This window comes from Spermophilus citellus (genome assembly GCF_964194105.1).
Source record: "Spermophilus citellus genome assembly, chromosome: 5".
Classification (NCBI taxonomy): domain Eukaryota; kingdom Metazoa; phylum Chordata; class Mammalia; order Rodentia; family Sciuridae; genus Spermophilus; species Spermophilus citellus.
In genome coordinates this window covers 98,118,318-98,144,016 of record NC_138186.1, presented here as the reverse complement: position 1 = coordinate 98,144,016, position 25,699 = coordinate 98,118,318, and the positions used below count along the sequence as shown (strand labels likewise).

Genomic DNA, 25,699 nt, shown 5'->3' with positions numbered 1-25,699 from the left:
AGTGGCGGCAGCGAGAGAACGAGCGGGCCCAGTGGCGGCGGGCAGACCGGAGGGAACGTAGGAAGCGGTCATGTCTCGCTACACGAGGCCCCCCAACACCTCCCTGTTCGTCAGGAACGTCGCGGACGCCACCAGGTGAGCGGCGGCGGCCGCAGGTTGGGGACGCGGGGGAGGGGCGGGGTAACGGCCGCGCCGCGGTGCCGGGCAGAGGCCCGGCGGGCGTGCCCGGAGCCTCCTCGCGGGCCCTGCCTGCGCCGGCCGAGCTGCCTGCCAGGCGGCGGCGTGAGCCCCGGGCTACGCGGGGCCTGGGCGGGACTCGCGCCTCCGCCTCCCCGCGGGCGTTCCGCCCTGGCGCGGCGCACTCTCGGCCCGCTGCGTTTTACGCGTCTCCGCACCGCACCCGGCCGTCAGAGCATCGCAGGGGGCGCCTCCCCGGTAGCCGCGTCCCTCTCCGCCTCTAGCCCAGAGTGCTTTCCCCCGGCGGGTGCCTGCGTTTCAGCCTCTTTGTCGCCGTGCCCGGGTACAGCCGCGCGCCCACCCCTCCTAGACGAAGAGGAATTGGGGATGATTGAGAACGTATCATAAAATAATAATGCGTACCTTGGGCCTTACAATTTCCGTTACCCCAGTTCTGGTCTACATACAGATAGTGCTTATGGCTAAATTATATCCTTTACACAGCTTTACACTATATACTTAAGATGACTCCAGTGAATGAGATTTACATCTTTTTCATTTAAAGTTCTGAGGATAGTACTAACACCTTTATAACGATTTGGATGGACCTAACTGTTGATGCTCTGAGTCCTCCTCGTTTCCTCCATCCCCCTTTGAGAATTTTTGTCTACATAGTGTCCAGACATAAATCTTAAGAAATGACTTTTCCCTCCCCCCGCCTTTCTGAATGACTTATCATGAAACACTTTTCCCTCTAATAGGAGCCAGAAGGAATTGGGGGGGGGAGGGTGGGTTAGACAACATAGACATTTCATTGCATTGGACCACCCCCATTTTTCTAGTTATGCAATATTATCTTGTGCATAAGGGACAATTGAAACAGTTGTAATGACTGACTTGAGGGCTAGACAGCCACAAATATAGAGCGGTCTTGACTTCCTAGTTATCTGGAGTAATAATAATTTACCTCTGAGAAGTAAATGTTAAGTAGTTTTAAAATTTGTCACAACTATAGACTTTTGATTGAATATATCTTAGTTAACATCTTAAAAGATGTCTGTGTTTACATTTATCTCTATCTGTTTATTCATACATTACATAGAAAAGCAAATTTTGTGAGGCAAGGTAAAAAGCATTACACATTAAATAGCCCACTTAAAACCTGAATAAGCGCTGGGGCTGTAGCTCAGTGGTACAGCACCTGCCTCACACTTGTGAGGCACTGGGTTCCATCCTCAGCACCACATAGAAATAAATAAAGATTTGGTGTCCATATACAACAACAACAACAAAAAAAAAAACCTGAATAAGAATCAAGTCTCTCTAGCATATTTGCAAAACTAACAAACGAAATCAACCGACCAACTAACCAAAGAAACCCCAGAGATTTTCAATTGGAATGACTACAGGAACCAATCAGTTAATATAAATGAGTAAAACCATCAGGTTAAAAGGCACAACAGGATGGTGTAAGCAAATGAAAAAGGACATGTGCCATCTAAAGGGAACAGCATCTGCTACTAAACTCCAGCTGATAGATGCCCTGTAGACATTTGGACTCCTTGTTGTCACATCTAATATTCAAGAGAAATCAGAAATCTAGATTTTGTCAGGCACAATGGGGCAAGCCTGTAATCCCAGCAACTCTGGAGGCTGAGGCAAGAGGATTGCAAATTCAAGGACAGCCTTTTTAAAATAATTTAAGGGCTAGGGAGGCAGCTCAGTGATAAAGAGCTTTCTTAGCATGCATCTGTCCCTGGGTTCAATCCCCAGCACCACAAAGAGGAGAACAAAAAATTCTAAATAAAACACATCTACATGTGACAACTAACTTCTGGTCTAGGTAATCCACCATCAAATATTGAGATTGATATTTGAGATTTACTGATTTCCTTTTTTCATTCTTTCACTGCAATTTAGTACTGCTACTGGGTAGGCAATCACAATCTCGGAGATTATACTGTATTAATGAAATAATAATTGCTAATATTTGTTAAGTATTTGCTATGTGCTATACTAAAAAATTAATATATTATTAAATTTTTGTATTAATCTTGTAAGTTTTTATGACCACACTTATAGATAAAGTTTAGAGAGATTAAGTATCTTGCCTAAAAGTACATAGCTGGTGAGTTGTGTTAAGACAGTCAAGTCATTACATCTAACCTACAGTAACCTTTTTGTGCAAGTGGTATATAGTGTAAATTAACTAGTATTGTGATACCTGGACATATTTTAAGTTAACTTTATATTTTAGTATTAGCTATAAATAAAATAATTGGAATAAAATTTTTAAACAGGGTGTAAAATTTTATATGCAGTATGATTTCAGTTAAATGAAAAACAAAAGGGAAAACTATAGAAAATACGACTTGAAAAAATTCATTTGGGTGGTAAGACTTAGTTGATTTTTCCTATTTTTAAGTATTTTTCAATTTTCACTTATTAAGAATATTTTAGGATTTCTTGTTTGTTTTTGGTACAAGGCATAAAACCCAGAGATATTCTACCACTGAGCCACATCCCCATTCTTTTTATTTTTTATTTTGAGACAGGGTCTCAGTAAGTTGCCTCAGACCTTGCTAAATGCCTGAAGCTGGCTTTGAACTTGTGATCCTCCGGCCTCAAGTTGCTGCAAGTAGCCATTTTAATACAAACTATAAAGCACAGGACATTAAAAGATATTGTGGGTCGTGTATACCTAAAAAGAAAAAAAATATATTGAGGGTTAGTGTAAAATTTAATAGGAACGACACTGAACGCAATAATTGTTAGAGATTTTTAAAATAAGTTTTAAATTTTGAGTTAGGTTTCTTTCAGGTGTGAAACAAAATGTGGATCAAGAAAAATACTAACTTTGGTAATATCTTTGTTTATTATGTAGAGGAATAGTTTTTAAATGGTAAATATAATATCCTAATTAATGTAACAAAGTAATAATATTCAAATCTCAAATGTAGCATTCCCATATTGATGTGTAATATCATATTGGGTTGGGGAGCAACAATCAAGTTGCTCTGGAACTGTTTTTTTTTTTTTTTTAGAAATTTTTTTTTAATATTTATTTTTTAGTTCTCGGCGGACACAACATCTTTGTTGGTATGTGGTGCTGAGGATCAAACCCGGGCCGCACGCATGCCAGGCGAGCGCGCTACCGCTTGAGCCACATCCCCAGCCCAGCTCTGGAACTGTTTAACGGCATTCTTTGGTTACAGTATATGAGACTGTATATTTTGATATAGAAAAAGCATTAAAGAAAACATTTATGATAAAAAGGCCTAGCAAATTGGAATAAAAGGGAACTTCCTAAGTCTAGCAAATGGCATCTGTGAAAAACCTATAGCTCGGGCTGAGGTTGTGGCTCAGCGGTGGAGCGCTGCCTAGCCTAGCACGTGCTATCCTAGCACGTATACCACATAAAAATAAATAAATAAAATAAAGGTATTGTGTCCAACTACAAATATATATGTGTGTGTGTGTGTATATATATATATACACACACACATATATATGTATATATATCTTCACTTAATACTAGAAGACTGAATGAATGCTTTACAAATATATATATGTGTGTATATATATGTGTGTGTGTGTGTGTGTGTGTATACACACAATATATACATATTGTGTCCAACTACAAATATATATGTGTGTATATATATATATATATATACACACATATATATGTATATATCTCTTCCACTTAATAGTGGAAGACTGAATAAATGCTTTTCCTCTCAGCAGGAACAAGATAAGGGTGCCCACTCTCACTATCTCCATTCAACATTTTATTGCAGGTCCTAACCAGTGTTTGTTGCAAGAAAAGAAATGAAAACCATAAAAATTGGAAAGGTAGAAGTAAAACCAGTCCCTATTCATAGGTAACATGTTTTTTTCTTTTCTTTACATAGAAAATACCAAAAAATCAACAGTAACTACTATAACTAATAAATAAGTTACCCGAATACAAATTAAACTTATAAAAACTTTATTTCTATATATTAACAACAAGCAGTTGAAAATAGTAAAAAAAAAAAAATCCCATTATCCTAGTTTCAAAAAGTATACTCAGTAACCTATGCCTATAATTCCAGCAACTTGGGAGGCTGAGGCAGCCTCTGCAACTTAGTGAGTCCCTAAACAACTTATCAAGGCTCTGTCTCAAGATAAAGTCCAAAAAAAGGATTGGGCATGTAGCTCAGTGGTTAAAGACCCCTATGTTCAATCCTCAGTCCCCCTCCAAAAAATGTATATTTAGGAGATGGGCCTGTAATTTCAGCTACTTGGGAGACTGAGCTGGGAGGAACACAAGTTCAAGTCCAGCCTGGGTAACATAGCATGTGAGACCCCATCTCAAAACACAATAGTAAACTTAGGAATAAATTTAACAATAACAATAAAAAATAAATAAAATCCTTTCCACTGAAAATATAACATATTACTAAGAAAAAAATTTAAAACCTTCAGTAAATTGGTATGTATACCATATACATCCATTGTAAGACAAATTATTACAGTTCTCTTCCAGATGATCAATCAGTTCAAGGTAGTCCTGATCAAAGGATTAAAAAAAAAACAAAAACAGAAACTGACATGTTAATTTTAAATATAGATTTGTATGCAAAGGATCTAGAGTAGTTGAGTGCAGTAGCACTTGCCTATAATCCCAGTGACCGAGAAAGTTGAAACAGAAGGATTATAAGTTCGAGACCAGCCTGGACAACTTAGTAAGACCCTGTCTCATAATAATAAAAAAAAGTCTGGTAAAGCACCCTTTGGTTCAATCCCCAGTATGAAACACACTCACACAGGACTATAGTAGCAGTAATGAAAATGTTATATTGGCCTAACAGTAGACAAATAGTCAATAGGACAGAATAGAATATAAGTCTTTAAATAATCCACACTTATAGAGTTAATTGATTTTTGTTTTCCTTTAGTGGTACTGCGGATTGAACCCAAAGCCTCATGCATGCTAGCCATGCACTCTACCACTGGGGTATATCACCAGCCCAGAGTTAATTGATATTTGAAAAGGATAAGAAAGTGATCCAGTGGAGAAAGAAAAGTTTTCAACAAATACTGTGCAGGAGCAACTGGATATCCATATGGGGAAAAAAATGAACTAAAATTGTAGCCTCTACCTCACATAATAATTTGAGGGGGATCAAATGTAAAAATAAGGAAGGTTTTAGAAGAGAATATAGACGAAAATGTTCATGACCTGGAGGTAGGCAAAAAAAATTTCTTCCTTCTTCTTCTCTCCCTTCCTCCCTTTCTTTTTCCTTTTCCTTCCTTCCTTCCTTCCTTTTCCTATGGGCACTCTACCACTGAGCTGCAATCCTAGCCCTTTATTTACTTTTTTTTTTTTTAATTTTAGACAGGATCTCACTAAATTGCTAAGACTGATCTCGAGTCTGCTATCCTCCTGCCTCTGCCTCCCAAGTACTGGGATTATAGGTATGCACCACTGTTCTGGGTCAGGCAGAGATTTCTTAAAGGACAAAAAAGCAGCATGGCCAGGCATGGTGGTGCAAGCCTGTAATCCCAGGGGCTCGGGAGGCTGAGGCAGAAGCATCAAAGCCAGCCTCAGCAAAAGTGAGGTACTAAGCAACTCAATGAGGCCCTGTCTCTAAATAAAATACAAAATAGGGCTGGGGATGTGGCTCAGTGATCAAGTGCCCCTGAGTTTAATCCCCAGTACTCCCTCCCAAATAATAAAGCTGCATAAAAGAAAGAAATATATTGATAAGTTAGACTGCACCAAAATTAAAATTTCAAATCACAGACTTAAGTGAAAATATTCATGAAACGTCTGACAAAGGCTTTGTTACCAGAATATATAAACTTCAACAATAAAGACATTAAAAATGGGCAAAAACCTGAAACACTTCACAAAGTACACACACACACACACACACACACATGCGGCCATTAACACATGGAAAGGTGCTCAACATCATGTGAAAATGGAAACCATAGTGAGATTGAAAAGACTGACAGAAATGCTGACAAAGTTGGATACCAATGGAACTCATACTTGGCTGATAGGAGTATAAAATGATATATCTACTTTGCAGAACTGTTGACAATTTCATAAATATTAATTCTTTATATCCCTTTTGACTCAGCATTTTTACTCCTAGGTATTTAAACAAAATAAATGGTTTATAAACACAGAAAGATGTTGTACTATACTGACCATTAGGTAAATTAATATTTTTAAAAAGTTAGGTGTGCTGGACATGGTGGCACTTGCCTGTAATCTCAGTGGCTCCGGAAGCTGAGGCAGGAGGATCACGAGTTCAAAGCCAGCCTCAGCAAAAGCGAGGTGCTGCTGGGGCTGGGGTTGTGGCTCAGTGGTAGAGTTTTCACCTAGCAATGTGTGAGGCACTGGGTTCAATCCTCAGCACCACATAAATAAATCAATAAAGGAACTGTGCCCACCTACAAGTAAAAAAAAAAAAAAAAAAAAAAAAAAAAAAAAGTCAGGTGCTAAGCAACTCAGACCCTGTCTCTAATAAAATACAAAATGGGACTGGGGATGTGTTTCAGTGGTTGAGTGCCCCTGAATTCAATCCCTGATACCAAAAAAAAAAAAAAAAAAAAGCTGGGTGTGGTAGTACTTGCCAGTACTTCCAGCTGTCTGGAAGCTGAGGCAGGAATATTACTTGAGCCCAGGAGTGAGTTCAAGGCCAGCCTTGACAATGTAGTGAGAACCTGTCTCAAAAAATAATAATAGGGCTGGGGATGTGGCTCAAGCGGTAGCGCGCTCGCCTTGCATGCGTGCGGCCCGGGTTCGATCCTCAGCACCACATACCAACAAAGATTTTGTGTCCGCCAAGAACTAAAAAATAAATATTAAAAATTCTCTCTCTCCTCTCTCACTCTCTCTTTAAAAAATAATAATAATAAAAATGATGAGATACCCATTTACTCCATATCCTTCAGGATGGCAGGGATTAAAAGGTGTTAATGAAAAAGTGGGCACAAGGGGAATTCTAATACATGTCTTAGGTGAGTATAAATTGGTTTACTCACTTTGGAGTAGTGAAGCTGAAGAAGGGCGTACTGTCCAACTTACCAATTCCTTTGCTAGTGATGCATACCTGAAAATTTTAGCAAAATCTAGGAAGCACAGTTTCCCATTAAACATTTTTTTAGTTGGGCATGGTGTCACATTCCTGTATTCTCAACTAACTGAAAGGCTGATACTAGAGGATTGCAAGAAACCAGCCTGGCCAGATGCCATGGTCCATGCCTGTAATTCCAGTGGCTCGAGAGGCTGAGGCAGGAGGATCTACAGTTTAAAGCCAGCCTCAGCAAAAGCTAGGCACTGAGCAACTCAATGAGACCCTGTCATTAAATAAAAAGTACAAAATAAGGTGGGCTGGGGATATAGCCCAGTTGGTAGCGTGCTTGCCTCACTTGCATGAGGCCCTGGTTTCAATCTCCAGCACCACTCACACCCACACACAAAAAAACTAAAAATAGGGCTGGGGGTGTGGCTTAGTGGTTGGGTGCCCTTGAGCTAAATTCCCGGTACCAAAAAAAATAATAAGAAGAAGAAGCCAGCCTGGGCACCTTGGTGAGACCATGTCTCAAATTTTTAAAAAAAGATGGGAGGAGCACTGTGGATGTAGCTCAGGCCTAGCATGTGTAAGCATGTGTAAAGTCCTGAGTTCCATCTCCAATACTGGGGGGGGGGGGGGGATTTTTAATGAAGCATTTTAAATGTTCATCCACAGAACAATGGGTGATTAAATTGGGGTGGCTGAGTTGTTTTTATTCATAACAGTATCATAAAGAGTTAAAAATGAATGAACTAAAGCAACATGGAAAAATCTCAAGGGGAACAAAGTCAAGACAAATAATCTGGTACCATTTATACAAGATTTAAAACAAGACTGACTTTTTTTTGGTACTGGGGATTGAACCCAGAGGAATTTTACTACTGAGCCACATCCCCAGTCCTTTTTAGTTTTTATTTTGAGACAAGGTCTCTCGAAGTTGCTTAGGACCTTGCTAAATTGCTGAGGCAGGCCTGGAACTTGTAATCCTCCTGCCTCAGCCTCTGTAGCCACTGGGATTACAGCGTGTGCCACCAAGTCCAACTTCTGTACAACATTTAACATGAATATATATAAACATTTATGGATAAAAACATTTGTAGTAAAAATATAGTTATTCAGGGTAATGAGGAACATCAGTGACTATTTCTAAAATAGAAGGGTAGAATGTCTGATTTCTAAAAAAAGAAAAAAGTATATAAGTACACGAGCACACACACATGGCTGGAGAGATAGCTCAATGCTAGAGCATTTGCTTAGCATTCACAAAGCCCTGGGTTTGATCCTCAACACTGCAATATAAATACAAAAAATACTGAAAATTATGGCAAATGTGGCAAGTATTTAGATAAAATAAATCTTGATGGATACCTGGGTACTTGTTTTATCCTCTAAAATATATATAATTATAAATATTTTGCAGTAAATTCCTCCAAATGTATATAATTCTAATCCTCTATAATGTGTATAATTGTAAATATGAAGTAAATCACACCAAAAATTCTGTTACATGCCTCTATAATGTATAGAATGCACTCCTCGATAATATATGTAATTCTAAATGTTGAAGTAAATTCTAAATTCTAAGTATGCTGAACTAAATTACACCATAAATGCAAAAATAATGATAAAACTATAGCCAACAAGTGAGGGAGTGGAGACAATGAATGGGAATTAAAATCAGGGCCTCATGAATGCTAGGTAAGTGCTCTACCACTAAACTGCATCTCCAGTCCTGTTTTGTTTTTGAGGGTATCTGTTCCTTTAGACTATCACCCTTGGCTTTTAGGATTCTAAGCCTCTGTGACACATATAGCTCCAGCTTTTTATTTATTATTTATTTTTTATTTTATTTTACTTTTTAGTTGTAGGTGGACACAATGCCTTTATTTTTATTTATTTTTATGTGGTGCTGAGCATCAAACCCAATGCCTCACCCGTGCTAGGCGAGTGCTCCACCACTGAGCCACCACTGAGCCACAACCCTAGCCCTCCAGCCTTTTTCTTTCTTTTTTTTTTTTTAATATTTATTTTTTAGTTTTCGGCGGACACAACATCTTTGTTTGTATGTGGTGCTGAGGATTGAACCCGGCCGCACGCATGCCAGGCAAGCACGCTACTGCTTGAGCCACATCCCCAGCCCAGCCTTTTTCTTTAAGTTACTTAGAGAATCCCCTTTTTTTTTAAATAATTTTTTTAGGGCTGGGGATGTGGCTCAAGCGGTAGCGCGCTCGCCTGGCATGTGTGCGGCCCGGGTTCGATTCTCAGCACCACATACAAAAACAAAAGATGTTGTGTCCACCGAAAACTGAAAAATAAATATTGAAAATTTTTAAAAAATAATTTTTTTAGTTGTAGTTGGACACAATATCTTTATTTTTATGTGGTACTGAGGATCGAACCCAGCGCCTCACTAAGCGAGTACTCTACCGCTGAGCCCCAGCCCCAGCCCCTAGAATCCCTTTCCTGTTACCTACCCACATTTGGTTGATGGGATTAGGTGCTTAGAAGAGCTTCATTTAAATTCTAGCTTTGTTACTGGTTGTACTGGTCTGGGTAATGTAACTTCTGTTATCCTAAGTCTCATTTACCCTTAAATGATAATAATAGTTGTGTTCTTTGCTCATTAATAAACAACTATATATTAAGTGTTTTACTGTGTGCCCATCAACTAAACACCAGAAGTACACCGGTGAAGACACCTGCTTTATCAATGATTCCCAACTTTCTGTTTTAGAATTGCCTAAGAAAGTCTTTAAAAATTAAACATTAACTGTGCCTCACTATGGGAAACACTAATTAGGTTCAGAGTTAATGCATCAGGCTGGGGTAGCTGTTTCCTTAACATCCCCTTATTAAATGATTCCAGTATTCAGAGGGATTGAGATTCTTTATTCCCATTGTTTGTTCTGTGGGCATAGGAATTGTGTTTTTCTTGTTCCCTACCATATTCCTGGAGCCTGGCACATAATAGGTACTCAATAAGTACTTGTTGAATGAATTAGTGGAAAAAAAAAAAAAAAGACATTGCCACTGTCCTTTAAAACTAATAGTCTATCAGGGAAAACAAACCTTTTATTGTAAATGTTAAATACAGTATGTCATAATATTGGCTGCCTAGTGTATAGTGGATACTTAGTCACTGTTAGTTGAATCTTTATGTATTAACTCCTAAAGTCCAATATCTAGCCTTAATCACTGACTTGTCTTCTAGTTTTGGAGAAAATAATAGAATCTCTATAATCAAAATTTTTAGTTACTTACAAAACTCTTAATGAATGTTCCATTGTCATCCTAAATTCTGCATTTCTAAACCTGAAAGCTGCTTCTTTTGCTTGTCTCTTCTTCTTTATTCTAGGTGTCTTTTCCAACCATCTATTTTTTGTTGTTGACAACATATCTCTTCCTTTTGCCCAAACTAGAAGTTATACGATATATTTTGAAGTATTTTTATTTCTTCTGAGTCATGCTTTATGCTCAATGCTTGATGCTGAATCCCTATGATCTCCATGAGGCAATATGGTGTAGTAATTAAGAACACAGACTAGGATTCCACCTCTTGGGTCCCCTTCTTCCTCCAGGAGAAGTCTTTTCTGCTGTCCTTTAATAAACTTCTAATTTCTACTCTAACAAAAAAAAAAAAAAAAAAAGAACACAGACTAGTAGTGGGATGTCGTGCTTATGTTTGTAATCCCAGGAGGCTGAGGCAGAAGGATTGCAAGTTCAAGACCAGCCTCCAAAATTTAGCAAGGCCCTAAGCAACTTAGTGAAATCCTGTCTCAAAATAAAAAGGGCTGATGATGTGGCACTTCAGGGTTCAATCCCAAGCACCTGAATGAATGAAGAGAGAGAGAAAAAAATGAATACAGATTAGTATCAGACTATGGGAAGTTAGGTTCCACCTCTGTCACTTGCAGGCTCAGTGACAGGAGGACTAATTTGTCTGTATCCTCATCTGTAAACAACCATAGAGTTGTAAGAATTAGTAGTCTTCAGATGAATAGTGACTGTATATAAATGCATTATAAGAGTCAACTTATTACTGCTAAATATTTTGTCTCTTCAGTTAAATTGTAACTCCATGAAGACAAATATGCTATATATTTCTTTAGTATCCCCTCCTGAGTACTATTGCAGTAGAAGGCATAAAAAAGACTTGAAATAACCCATCAAATTTGAAAATACAGTAGTTATTTTGCCTTGTGTTTAATAGTAAAACATCCATTTTTCCTTAAAGCCTAAGAAATAATTTTAGGACTTCCTTAGAATCTAATTCTTGCTATCTGAAAACAAAGATTAACATAAACATGAAATTATAGTGAGGCAAATGAATGTATTCTTAATGAAACTGCCTTATTATGGGAATGACTTTCAAAGTTGCATATATGCTGGGTCAGTGTTTCTCAAAATTGACTAAGCATAACAACCACTTGGGGTGTTTGTAAAAATGTAGATTCCCAGTGCTTAATCCAGACTTCCTGAATCAGCTTCTAAGAGAGAGGACCGAGAATCTGTTTTTTTCCTTATCTTTTTTTCTTCTTTTCAAAACTTTGACTGATTCTAACAAAGATAGTATGAGATAATGCTAGACTAGATGATGTAATTTCTTTTGAAGGTTTCAACTGGATTTCTGTAGGCAAAATATTTTAATCCAGCCATTCATATTTCTTTGCCTTATTTCTAAAATACTTCAGGCCTGAGGACTTGCGCCGTGAGTTTGGTCGATATGGCCCTATAGTAGACGTTTACATTCCACTTGACTTCTACACTCGCCGCCCAAGAGGATTTGCTTATGTTCAATATCCTTTATTTTAATATGTGCATGTGAATATATTGCATACATGTGCTTATACATATATGTATTCAGGAGCCTGTGTTACGATGTTAACATTGCCTAATTAAATGTGTTTATTTCTTTATCTCAGAAAATCTAAAGCAGTCCACAGTAGCTGGCAAGCGCCCCCCAGTTTGAACCAACCTGTTAGCTAGAATCCAAGCATAAACCGAGCAGGCGAGACAAAAGGCACCTAAAGTTCAAGCATCAAGGAGTAAAGAGGGAGGGTGGACACAGATATAAAGACCTGGAAGAGGGGAAGTCTTTATCAAGCAAAAGACAAAGCCAACTTTGAGACTTCGGCTTTCCTACATTTACTCAGAGTTCCAGAGTCAAAGCCAAGTCTGATTTTGTTGGTTCTGCGTCTCTTATAAAGTCCATCTTGCAAGTCTTAAAGAGTAAAGGTCAAGGTTCAAGATCAAGTGACTTTGAGGTAATTGCCAGTCTCATTTTATATTGTATTTCTTGAGCTATTTTGTTTGCTATTTAAAAAAAACAAAAAACTAGTCAACAACCTCCTGAAATACAGCTATTTAATAATTTTATATAGCTAATATTCATTATAGTTTAGGTTTAAAATTATATAATTTATATAGATAAGGGAGATTAGTGAATTATTTCAAACCAACATTTTTAATTTCAGATATCTATAAATTGCTTTTATGTTTCTTTTATTTCTATTCCAAGTATGTTTGTTTATTTTCCAAGTAGTGTAAACATAAGGCATTATTTAAAGTGGTAGATTCAAAGGTAGATATTATTATTTTTTTTATTTTTGTGGTTGTAGATGGACAGAATGCCTTTATTTTATTCGTTTATTTTTATGTGGTGCTGAGGATCGAACCCAGTGCCTCATGCATGTTAGGCAAGCGCTCTGCCACTGAGCTACAGCCCCAGCCCCTGGATATTATTTTTGAAAGGGTTTTAGGTCACTTGTATGTGTACAACTTTGTTTAAAATAAGTAATTTTTCCCAAATGTCATAATTGGAAAACTTTTTAATGGAAAAGTAATTTTAATTTCAGAATAAAGGCTTTTGCAAGCTGATATTTTCAGTGAAAATATGATGGATCCTTTATCTGAAGAAGGGAATGAGTTCTAAACAGTTTATTTTATAATGCTAGCCTTTTTGGATTAATTTTTTTTCTCATAATGTTTGAAAGTATAAATGCATATTGTAGCTAACTAATGTATACATTAAAAGGACAGTAACATGTTCATTTCTATTCTTTGGATTCACTCTAAATCATAATGGGACATTTGTTTCATAGTAAATAGTGAAAGTATTTTTTTCTGATTATTCATATGGGAGAGATAAGCTTAATATCTAGAACTTATTTTTCCGATTAATTTCATTTCACATTTAAATAACACCTTAAAAATATTTTCACATGCTATCTGATGTTCAAAGTGTCCTTAACAGCGAGTCATATTTGAAGATGTTCGAGATGCTGAAGATGCTCTTTATAACCTCAATAGAAAGTGGGTATGTGGCCGTCAAATTGAAATACAGTTTGCACAAGGTGATCGCAAAAGTAAGTGTGACTAAACATTAGATCTTGTTTATTCAGCAAAATGAGTTTCAACAATGACAGATTTTTTAATTTAAAATTCTTTCAGAAAATTATACTAGTTGAGTGACTGTTACTATGGTTTTCAAGTAATGAATTGTGTTATAAGCCTTGTTCTTCATATTCTAGCACCAGGCCAAATGAAATCAAAAGAACGTCATCCTTGTTCTCCAAGTGATCATAGGAGATCAAGAAGCCCCAGCCAAAGGAGAACTAGAAGTAGAAGTTCTTCATGGGGAAGAAATAGGAGGCGGTCAGATAGCCTTAAAGAGTGAGTATCAAATACAAGAAGATGGAAAACAAAAGTTTTTTTCTTTTTAAGCAAGCCACTTGAACCAATTTGTTTAATTTATATAAATAATCAACTTTTGTGAAAAAATATATTCTCTTTTCTATCATATATCGTTATTTACCATGGTGTCTTGGATACCTCAGTGTTTTTTTTTCTTTTTTTCATGACAGACTTAAAATTTATCTTTTAAAATAGAAAGACACCATGTACTGAAGAAAAAAACAAAAAATAAAAAATACTTACCTGGCAAACAAGGGGAAGAATTTTAGATAAAAAAAATTTTCCTCAATAAGGCCAAAAATGCAGAATGTTGAGTTCTAAAAAATTAATAAAGACTTAAGAAATATAATGCAACCACTTGTGAAAGGAGGTTTATGAAAACACATGAATAGGCTGGATGTGGTTGTGTATGCCTATAATCCCAGCAACTCAGGAAGCTAAGGCAGGATGGTCACAAGTACAAAGCCAGCCTCAGCAACTTATTGAGAACCTGTCTCAAAATAAAAAATAAAAAGGGCTGGGGATGTACCTTGTGGTAGAATGCCCCTGAGTTCAATCCCTAGTACTAGAAAATAAATAAATTAAATTAATATAAACCAATTTACTTACAAAAGATAAATTATTATCAAGAATAAATTCCAAGTATGGCAATATTATAAGATATTAACAAAATAGTAAATTTGGGGGAGAAAGATTTGCAAGTTATCTATTTTGTTAACTAGGAGTTGATTTCTAATAGAATAATAATAAATTGCAGGGGCTGGGGTTGTGGCTCAGTGATAGCATGCTTGCCTAGCATATGAGAGGCACTGGGTTTGATTCTTAGCACCGCATATAAATAAATAAAGGTCCATTGACAACTAAAAGAAAAAAAATTTAAATAATAAATTGCAGTGAAATTAATTATATGGTGAAGCTGTTGAAATATAACTGAAAATGTAGTGGCATTCTTAAGTTCTTGAATATTTATCTCATTTATCTTGAGTTTTAATGCTTTAATTTTTTCATGGGCATTTTGGGAATTTTAAGGTGAATTCTAAAAGAATGATCAGTGTAGCCAGGAAGGGTGGTGTATGCCTGTAATCCCAGTGACTTGGGAGGTCAAAGCAGGATGACCACAAGTTCAAGGCTAGCCTCTACAATTTAGCAAGAATAAAAAAGCCTGGGGAAGATGTAGCTCAGTGGTAGAGCACCTCTGAGTTCAATCTGTAGTATTGCAAAAGAAAAGAAGGAGGATCATCATTTAAAACAACATCCTGTTCTCTGACTGGATTGGTTGGCCTGGACCACATTTAGTATATCTAAGCTATATACTTTCAAATTAAAGCTGGTTGTCAGGGTTGTTCACTTTCACTTCCAGTCCCTCTATTCCTCAACCCCCAGACACGAGACAAGCAAAAGTCTTATATTGTGTATATATACAAGAACTAATTAGTGATTGCCTTAAGTCTCTAATTCTAAATGCAAAACTGTGAAGTAGAATGGCTCCTATCCAGTCACAAGGAAGGGAAACAAGAAGAGAGAAACACATCCACATTTTAGACTTTTAATATTTAAGAATCTTTTATTAGTTGCTCAAAACATTACAATGATTTTGACATATCGTACATTTGATTCAAATGGGGTATGAATTCTTATTTTTCCACGTGTACAGATTGCAGGATCACATTGGTTATACAGCCACGTTTATACATACTGCCATACTAGTGTCTGTTGTATTCTGCTGCCCTTCCTATCCCCCCCTCTCCTCCCCTCCCCTCTCATCACCTCTCTCTGCCCCATCTACTATAAACACATTTCTCTTTTTTTTCTTCCCCCTCACACCATCTTATATGTAATTTTGTATAACAATGAGGGTCTCCTTCCATCTTCTGTGCAATTCCCCTTCTCTCTCCCACCTCTCATCCCTGTTTAATGGTAATCTTCTTCTCATGCTCTTCCTCCCTGCTCTGTTTTGAGTTGCCCCCTTATATCAAAGAAGACATTCGGCATTTGTTTTTTAGGAATTGGCTAACTTCACTTAGCATAATCTGCTCTAATGCCATCCATTTCCCTGCAAATGCCATGATTTTGTTATTTTTTAGTGCTGAGTAATATTCCATTGTGTATAAATGCCACATTGTTTTTATCCATTTATCTATTGAAGGGCATCTAGGTTGGTTCCACAGTCTAGCTATTGTGAATTGTGCTGCTATGAACATTGATGTAGCTGTATCCCTGTAGTATGCTCTTTTTTTTTTTTTTAAGAGAGTGAGAGAGGAGAGAGAGAGAATTTTTAATATTTATTTTTTAGTTCTCGGCGGACACAATATCTTTGTTGGTATGTGGTGCTGAGGATCGAACCCGGGCCGCACGCATGCCAGGCGAGCACGCTACCGCTTGAGCCACATCCCCAGCCCATAGTATGCTCTTTTTTTATCTTTTGGGTATAGTCCAAGAAGGGGAATAGCTGGGTCAAATGGTGGTTCCATTCCCAGCTTTCCAAGGCATCTCCATACTGCTTTCCAAATTGGCTGCACCAATTTGCAGTCCCACCAGCAATATACACGTGTACCCTTTTCCCCACATCCTCGCCAGCACTTGATTGTGGCCTGGTCAGAACCCTCAAATCTTACATACTATGTTGGTATCTTTTCTCTGGTATAAATCAAATGCTTTGATTTTGGCCCATCCTTGAGTAGATATTTAAAGTAGGGAAGCTTTAAGTTCCTTTTATAAGCCAAGAGAATCTAGGTCAGGATTGATTTTTTTTTTTATTATTATCCTTTCTCTGATTTAATAACATTATAAACCTCCCTTGCATCTAATGCAGATTGATCCATTTTGCCCCATGGCTAAGGAACCTGGATGGCCACTTGAGATTGAGACTTCAATACATCGCTTCTGTATTCAAAATAAAATGTTATATTTATAGAATGTAAAATAGTAAAAGCAAGCCAGGAGAGGTGGTGCTGTAATCTCAATGGCTCAGGAGGCTGAGACAGGAGAATTACGAGTTCAAAGCCAGCCTCAGCAACTGTGAGGCATTTAACAACTCAGTAAGACCCTGTCTCTAAATAAAACACAAAATAGGACTGGGGATGTGGCTCAGTGGTTGAGTGCCCCTGAATTCAATCCCTGGTACCAAAAAAAAAAAAAAAAAAAAGAATTTGTTTCCAAAGGCATTAGAGCCTTGGTTAACTAGTTTTTCTCTTGATTAATTTAAATATGCAGATATTGACATCATTTTCTGCATTCCAGTGGAAGTAAAGTCTGTAACACTTAGCTGGGGAAAAAACAATAACAAAATTGACTATTAATTGTCCCAAATCATCTTAAGAGTATAAGGGGTAGAGTATAAAGAGCCACATCCTTCAAGACAGTGTTTTTCTGCTTGTACTAGTTAAAAGAACATTGCTTAACCTCCTCAACCCATTTTTCTTATTTTAAAAATTATAGAGCAAATCTTAGTCTAGTTCCCAAATTATTCATAAGCATCAGATTTTATGTGTTTGAGTATATATGTATACTCATATGTGGTACGTATGTATGTCTATGGATTGGGATATATATGAGACTAACATACACTGTAAGTGTATACAACATATATGCTATTACCTTGAACTAAAAAGATCTCTTATTTTGCCTTCAGCAGATATAGAGAAAACTAGTTTGTTGCTGTTATTAGACTATGAATTATTCGCCTTATTTATATCCCCATTACCTAGCAGAAATACTAGCTCATATTAGGTACTCCATAAATCTTTGTTGACTTTATGTCAATCAATACATATATCAGAACTCTAAATATGCCTGAAGAAAGTTAAAATTGCCCTTAGCCATCTATTTTTAGATCGAATATAGCATTCTTTTGTATTTCTATATTAGGATTTTTTTTCCCTAGGACTAGTTGTACTAGTTTTGTTTTCCACAACTGTCTACAACATGAATGAAATTTAGTGACTTCTGAAAGTCTCTATATATTCTTCATCAATTATATTTATACTTTCAGTGATTTTTATTTCTTCCTTTACTCATTTCTATTTGGGATCATTTTCCTTCAGTCTGAAGAATTTTTAGTATTAGAGTTCAGGTCTGCTGTCAGTGAATTCTCTCAGAATTGTTTGTCTGTATTTGTCTGAAAACATCTTTATTTTACATACATACTTTAAGGATATTTTTGCTGAGGATAGAATTCTAGATGGGCAGACATTTTCCCTCCTCATTCCCCCAAGAATGTCATTCTGTTATCTTTTCTGATATCTCTAGTCAGCAGTCAGTCTTATTGTTACTCCTTTGAGCAAAAGGTAATTTGTCTTTTATTCCCTGGCAGCTTTTCCAATTTTTCTCTTTGACTTTGGATTTCAGCATTTTCGCTGGCAAGTGAATAGCATAATTTCCTTTGTATTTATTCTGACTGGGATTTATAGAAATTTTTGAAATTGCAAATTAATGCCTTTGTTTTGGCAAATTCTGGGTCACTATCTCTTCAAATATTGCTCTGCCTTATTGAGTAATTCCTCTTGGCCGTGTGTCTATGTACCATATATCTTGTGTGCTCTGTTCTGGATTTTTAAAAATTTATTTTCTCTCATTATGTTTTCTTTTTTGTTTGTTTGTTTGTTTGGTACTGGAGATTGAAATCAGGGGTGATAAACTTCTTAGATATATCCTCAGCCCCTTTTCTTTCTTACTTTGAGACAGGGTATTCTTGTTGCCCAGGCTAGCCTCAAACTTGCAATTCTCCTGACTTAGCCCCCAAGTCACTGAGTTTACAGAAATGTACAACTGCACCCAGTTCTCAATGTGTTTCAGTAGGAATTTTTCTAATGACCTTTTGGTTTAGTGTTTATTGTGCTATATCCAGGTTACTGTTAAGTCTATTTTAGTGACTTTTTAATTTTAGGCATCATATATTCTTAGTTCTAAAAGTCCACTTCGGGGCTGGGGATGTGGCTCAAGCAGTAGCGCGCTCGCCTGGCATGCGTGCAGCCCGGGTTCCATCCTCAGCACCACATACAAAGATGTTGTGTCTGCCGAAAACTAAAAAATAAGTATTAAAAAAAAATTCTCTCTCTCTCTCTCTCTCTCAAATAAATAAATAAATAAAAATAAAAAATAAAAGTCCACTTCTTTCTTTTTATAAATCATAGTTTTCCATTGAAATTCCCCATCTTTTCACCTGTTTTATGTTTTCCTGGTGTTTTGTTGAGTATATGAGTCATAGTAATTTTTTAAATTCCTGTCTGATAATGTAAATATCTAAATCACTTGAGTCTTCTTTTGTCTTATTTTCCTTACTTTATTTACTTTTTGTCTGTTTTTTCCACATACCACATATATATATGTATGTGTGTGTGTGTGTGTGTGTGTGTGTGTGTATAAAAAATGTTGGAAATGGTGGATGAAAAACTATAGAGACATTACATGTCATCCTCAAAAAAAGAAGTTCTTCTTTCTTGAGAGTACTATACTGACATATCACCTTGATCCTGTTAAGGTATGGTTTGGAGCATTATGAAAGTTAATCTGTTTTGGCTTTGATTTACCCAAGGATATGGTCCTTACCTCTAAGGATGTCGTCCTTTTGGGTAGTATTGAAAATCTGGGTTAGTCAGGCATGGTTGGCACACACCTATAATCCCAACTTCTTGGGAGACTGGCAGGAGGATCACAAGTTCGAGGCTAGCCCAGGCAACTCAGGGAGACCCTATCTCAAAATTAGGGCTAGAGATGTCATTTAGTGGTAGAGTACTCTTGAGTTCAGTCCCAAGTACTGCAAAAGAAAATAGAAAGTCTGGGTTGTTGTGCAAGAATTCTTGACCTTTTAGTCACTGGAACTCCTGTTTCTCCAGCAGTGTGCATCTGATAAAATTTCAGTTCAGTTCTTGAATATCCTAAGTGCTTTTTTTTTTGGCTGGCCTCATCCTACATGCTGATATCTTAATCATAGCCAGTGACTTCAGGAGAATTTGAAGGTAGATTTAGAGGTTCTTTTTAGTCTATAATTTCTTTATTTCTGGAATTTTTCTCTCTCAAATCCTAGCTATTTGGGTAGTCCTGAATTCTAACTTCTGTCTTATTAGCTTTGTCAAACAGCCATTTTGAGGATTAATTCCCCCATGCTGTCATTTGGTCAGTGGCCCTGGTAAAACAGCTGAGGCTTGTTCTCCAGTGCCTTCAAATAATTGTTTTATAAATGTTGTGAAACTTTGTTTGGTTTTTGTCCTGGGGATTGAACCCAGGGGCACTTGACTACTGAGCTACATCTCCAGACCTTTTTTATTTTGAGACAGGGTCTTGCTAAGTTGCTGAGGTTGGCCTCAAGCTTCTGATCCTCCTGTTACCTCAGCCTCCTGAGTTGTTGGGATTACAGGCATGAACCACCATGCCTGGCTTGTGAAGCATTTTGATAGATGTTTTTTATAACAAAATTGATGTAACACAAGCTGCTCTATCATGGTAGGACCCAGAGGTCCTGTATCCAGGGTTTATTGTTGCTTTTCAATACCAGGGATTGAAACAAGGGGCACACTCTATGCCTGAGCTACATCCCCAGGCCTTTTTTAAATTTTTGAGAAAGAATCTTGTTGAGTTGCCTATGTTGCCTAAAATATATGATTTTCCTGCCTCAGCCTCCTGAATAGCTGTGATTACAGGCATGTACGCCCAGCTAGGTTTTGTTTTTAATGAGCATTATTTGTTAAACTTTAATAATTATTATTTTTTTCTATTTTTCATCTTTTTTCCTTCAGATTTTAATACCTCTAAAGAGTTGTTTTAGGGGCTGGGGATGTGGCTCAAGCGGTAGCGCGCTGGCCTAGCATGCGTGCGGCCCGGGTTCGATCCTCAGCACCACATACAAATAAAGATGTTGTGTCTGCCGAAAACTAAAATAAATATTAAAAAAAAAAAAGTTGGGCTGGGGATGTGGCTCAAGCGGTAGCGCGCTCGCCTCGCATGCGTGCGGCCCGGGTTCGATCCTCAGCACCACATACCAACAAAGATGTTGTGTCTGCCGAGAATTAAAAAATAAATAAATAAATATTAAAAATTCTCTCACTCTCTCTCCTCTCTCACTCTCTCTTAAAAAAAAAAAAAAAAAAAAAAGTTGTTTTACCCTGACTAAATATGCAGGATATTTTTCAGAACTGATCTGTAAGATGTAACTAGCAAAGTAAAAATCATATATTCTACTGTAACAAACATTATGAATTTATTACTTGTGTTTAAACCAAAAGAATGCATAATAAAATTAGAACTTTTTTTTTTTTTTAGGACTGGGGGTGTACCTTAGTGGTAGAGTACTTGCCTAGTAGGCAAAACACCTTGGGTTCGGTCCTTAACATCACAAAAGTAAAAAAGAATTGTGTCTTGTAGCTTACCAATTAAAAACATAATTAATGTTAATGCAAAGCATATAAGTTCCTGAAAGTGTTGTTTCTTAATCTATTGTTTTGTCTGAATATGTGCTCTAACTTTATGGATGTTTGCAGGTCTCGACACAGGCGATTTTCTTACAGCCAGTCTAAATCTCGTTCCAAATCATTACCAAGGCGGTCTACCTCAGCAAGGCAGTCAAGAACTCCAAGAAGGAATTCTGGTTCTAGAGGACGGTCAAGGTCCAAGTCCTTACAAAAAAGGTCCAAGTCAATAGGAAAATCACAATCAAGTTCACCTCAAAAGCAGACTAGCTCAGGAACAAAATCAAGATCACATGGAAGACATTCTGACTCCATAGCAAGATCCCCATGTAAATCTCCCAAAGGGTATACCAATTCTGAAACTAAAGCACAAGCAGCAAAACATTCTCATTTTCGGTCACATTCTAGATCTCGGAGTTATCGTCATAAAAACAGTTGGTGAACAGCAATGGAAGAATACTACATAGTCTTTAATATAAGTTATTAAACGTCTCATTATGTTAAATAAAAATTCTTCAAGGCTTATAGAAAATGTGAGTTGATATTAGTTACTCTGGGCATGTGAAGAAATAAAATCTAGCTTTGGAATAATAAAGATTTGGTCTCACTTTAAGGGCCCACACCAAAAATTATGCTATCTAATGTCACCATTTTATGGACCATTTTTTATTTACAGTGTAGCAGTAGGGTACTTTTCAAAGGTAATGGGTAAAAATGGAAGCAATTTAGAAAATTCCACTTGGATATTAAATATAGTAATATTAATACCTTTTACAAAAACATTTTTTACTCTAAAGCACTTTTCATATAAAAAGTAATTATGGCTATATAATTGCATACAGTAGACTTAAACTTTTTGAAACCTCTGTCTCTTGTGTCTTTGGTTCAAGTTTAGGTCAATTCCTAAATTAGGTCAGTTTAGGTACTATTTCAAATTAGAACAGTCTGAAATCCCCATAAGCAGAATTTATATAAAGATCAAGCATTCAAAAGACACATTGTCTTCTCTGAGCTCAAAGAGTATTTTTAATTGTTGGATAGAATAATATAGATGCCAGGCATGGTGGCACATGCCTGTAATCCCAGCTATTTGGGAGGCTGAAGCAGGAGGATTGCACGCTCCAAGCTACCCTTGACAATTTAACAAGACTCCCAAAAAGGGCTGGGGATATAGCTCGGTGGTGGTAAAGCACCACTGGGTTTGATCCCCAGTACTGGAAAAAGGAAAACAGTATAAAAAAGTTGATGTGAAAATGTATCCTATACCATGTTCACTTCAAAACTGTGAAAACATTTTAGAAATACTATATTTTGAGTTGAGACTACTTGTTTTTTAAAATCATGGTATGCAACACTCACAATCCAAAAATATTCATATTAAGCCTTACACATATGAAGAGTATTGCATTTTGTAAAAATTCATATTTTACACCATTCTTTCTACATACCTATATTCATCTGCTGCTTAATTTTTTTTCTTTTTAGAGCTCTAGCTCAAAATTCTAGATTATATAAAATAACATTATTTTTGAAAGAATGTTTAGTATCTTGTATTAAAAAACTCAAAACTACATCTTCAAAACACAGCATTATAATATTCAAATTTTACATTACACTGCTCTTCATTTTTTAAGCCAAATAACTTTGTTGATATTAATTGCTTTTATAGTTGTTATAACTAAATTTCTTTTAAACTATGTTTGTAGTTTGTTTTTCAGAAGGTTTTGGTAGCTTTGTAATAAAACGGTTTTGCATATTATAGGGGGTATATTTATAGAGGTCTACTTGTATACTTTATCGAATTATATTACTGAAACTAAAAGTTATCAACCCATACAGTTAATATTTATATCTAGAGTGGTTAAGAAAAAGACCTTATATTTTTAGTATATAGGAGCCAGTCTTGCTTCTATTTCTTTTGAATAGAAATTCCATTTTTCTTTGCATTTTAGATTCTATATGTGAGAAACAACAAAATAATTTGTATGCTAATAATATTTAGACAGGTACCATAAATTCATGTATATTGTACTTTCTGAGTAGATTTTTCTCTATTTAATCATTCCAAATTTATTTATCTCAGAACTACAATTCTGAAGAGTTCAGCTGTAATAAAAAGTTATAAAATTATGTGGTACTATAAAAAATTTAAAAGAAAACAAATATTAATAGTAATTTTAAATATTTTCTAAATGGATCCAAACATATACAGTCATATTAAATAATAACTAGGGGGGCTGGGGATGTAGTTCAGTGGTAGAACATCTGCTCAGCACTTGCAAGGCCCTGGGTTTAATCCTCAGTACTGCAAAAAATAAATATATAACAACTAGGAATTGATTATACTGTCTTTACTCTGCATTCACAAATCATTATCTCTTAGCAAAAAGTTAATAAGGCAATATTCCCCAACATATTTCTTTTGTGTACCTTTGACTTGGTTTTCCATTGTAATCCCTTAGGCTGGTTAGGAAGATACTATTTGGTTTGATGGAAAAGGTGGAGTGATAAAGAGCTCAAACTATTTTGAGTTTTCACTATGTGCTTGGCACTGCTGTATAAATTTTTAAGTTATTTACTAATCTATAAATCATCACAACAACCTTATAAGGTAAATAGCATTGAAGAAAACTGAGATGCAGAAAGGCTAAGTTATAAGGGCACATAGCCATTCTAAGTGAAGAGCTAGGGAAAGGCTGGGCTCCAGAGGCCTCTTCCTGACTACTGTGCCATCTATGTCTTTTAGGAACAGAAAAGTCTTCTGCAAAAGCTTAAGATAATTTTAGAGGGAAATGAAAGAATGGAATTGGTAAAGAAATGCCTTCAATGAAAATGGTTGCATGACAACTGATGGCCGGGTTTCTTGGAAAATCTTCTGGGAATATATTTATTCTAGCATTCATTATGTCATAGAATTGTTTCTTGGGACATTTAAGAGAGATACTTAGGGATTCTCTATTAACAATCATCTTCATTTTAGACACCTGTGGTCAGTTCCTTTAGAGAAAATATATTTACTTAGATACTTGTCAAGTTTGGTACAGGATTACTACCTACCACTGTTTTCTCAGGATCATAGAGAATAAGGTCAAAGAAAATAAAGATGCCCACTATAGCTGTTTGTTTCCTTTCTCCAAATGAATTAGGCCTAAATAATTTTTAAAAAGGAACTGATATTTTGTAGCTGTTACCATGATGGAGGAATTTGCTGAAGTTTGTATTTGGAGCCTAGGATTTAATTTTGACACTATGCTGTTATTTTTTCAATGTTAATTAATTTCAGAACTTATTTGTAATGTTTGCTTGAGATATCTATTCTAAGGTATGGGGCTGCATTACAAATAAGAATTGCTTTTATTCTGATCCCATTGCCAGAGGCAAAATTGGCCAAAGTTAAAGGAAGACAAATTTAGATATATTTTTTAATCCTCATATTAATTAAAATTGCAATTTCTAGGCAGGTCTGGTGGCACACACCTGTAATCCCAGGTACTCAGGAAACTGAGGCAGGAGTATCACAAATTTGAGGCCAGCCTCAGGAACTAAGAGAGTCCCTAAGCAATTTAACAAGACACTATCTCAAAAAATAGAAAGGGCAGGAGGTGTGGCTCAATGGTAGAATGTCTCTGAGTTCAGTCACCAGCACCAAAGGGGGAGGGGGGAGTAGATAAATTAGCAATACTAATATTCATGATTTATTAGGCTATTCATTACAATTTTATTTATTTATTTATTTTGGTCCTGGGGATTGAATCCAGGGGTACTTAACCACTGAGCCACATCCCCAATCCTTTTTGTTTTTTTAATACAGGGGCTTGCTAAATTGCTGAGGCTAGCCTTGAACTTGTGATCATCTTCCCTTCTCCTGAGTCACTGAGATTACAGGTGTGCACCACCATGGCTGGCTTCATTACAATTTTAGATGTGTGTATATGTGTACTAACCATTTTCAGTATTTTTTAAAATATTTACTTATTAGTTTTAGGTGGACACAATATCTTTTTTTTTTCAATGATGCAGAAAAACTTCATTATTTTACATTTATGTGGTGCTAAGGATCGAACCCAGTACCTCGTGCATGCTAGGCGAGCACTGTACCACTGAGCCACAACCCCAGCCTCCAGTATTTTTTCGATTCCCTACTCTTGCCATATAACCTATTAAATTGGATTCTTTTAAATGCCACTTACCATGGTGGGTGAAGTTTTATTCTAAAGTAACATATGACCAGCACATAGCAGACTTCTTGCACTGCTTGTGACTAATTCAATTTGGCTTTTTTTTTTTTTTTTTTTTTTGTACCAGGATGAACACCCGGAGCCACATTCCCGGCCCATTTTTATACTTAAA

General features: G+C 36.5%; 1 protein-coding gene across 2 annotated transcripts; it reads left to right on the top strand.

The window, feature by feature from the left end:
- SRSF12 (serine and arginine rich splicing factor 12) lies at window positions 1–25,699 on the top strand. 2 transcript variants are annotated; one of them, XM_081294311.1, is made up of 6 exons: window positions 9–135; window positions 3,978–4,061; window positions 11,945–12,051; window positions 13,517–13,618; window positions 13,784–13,925; window positions 21,422–25,699. In XM_081294311.1, exons 2-6 carry the CDS (start codon window positions 4,009–4,011, stop codon window positions 21,789–21,791), a joined length of 774 nt encoding a protein of 257 aa, XP_081150437.1. In that variant the 5' UTR covers window positions 9–135; window positions 3,978–4,008; the 3' UTR covers window positions 21,792–25,699. The 2 variants fall into 2 exon arrangements, with proteins under 2 accessions (XP_081150436.1, XP_081150437.1); XM_081294310.1 differs by lacking the exon at window positions 3,978–4,061 and having other exon boundaries at window positions 1–135.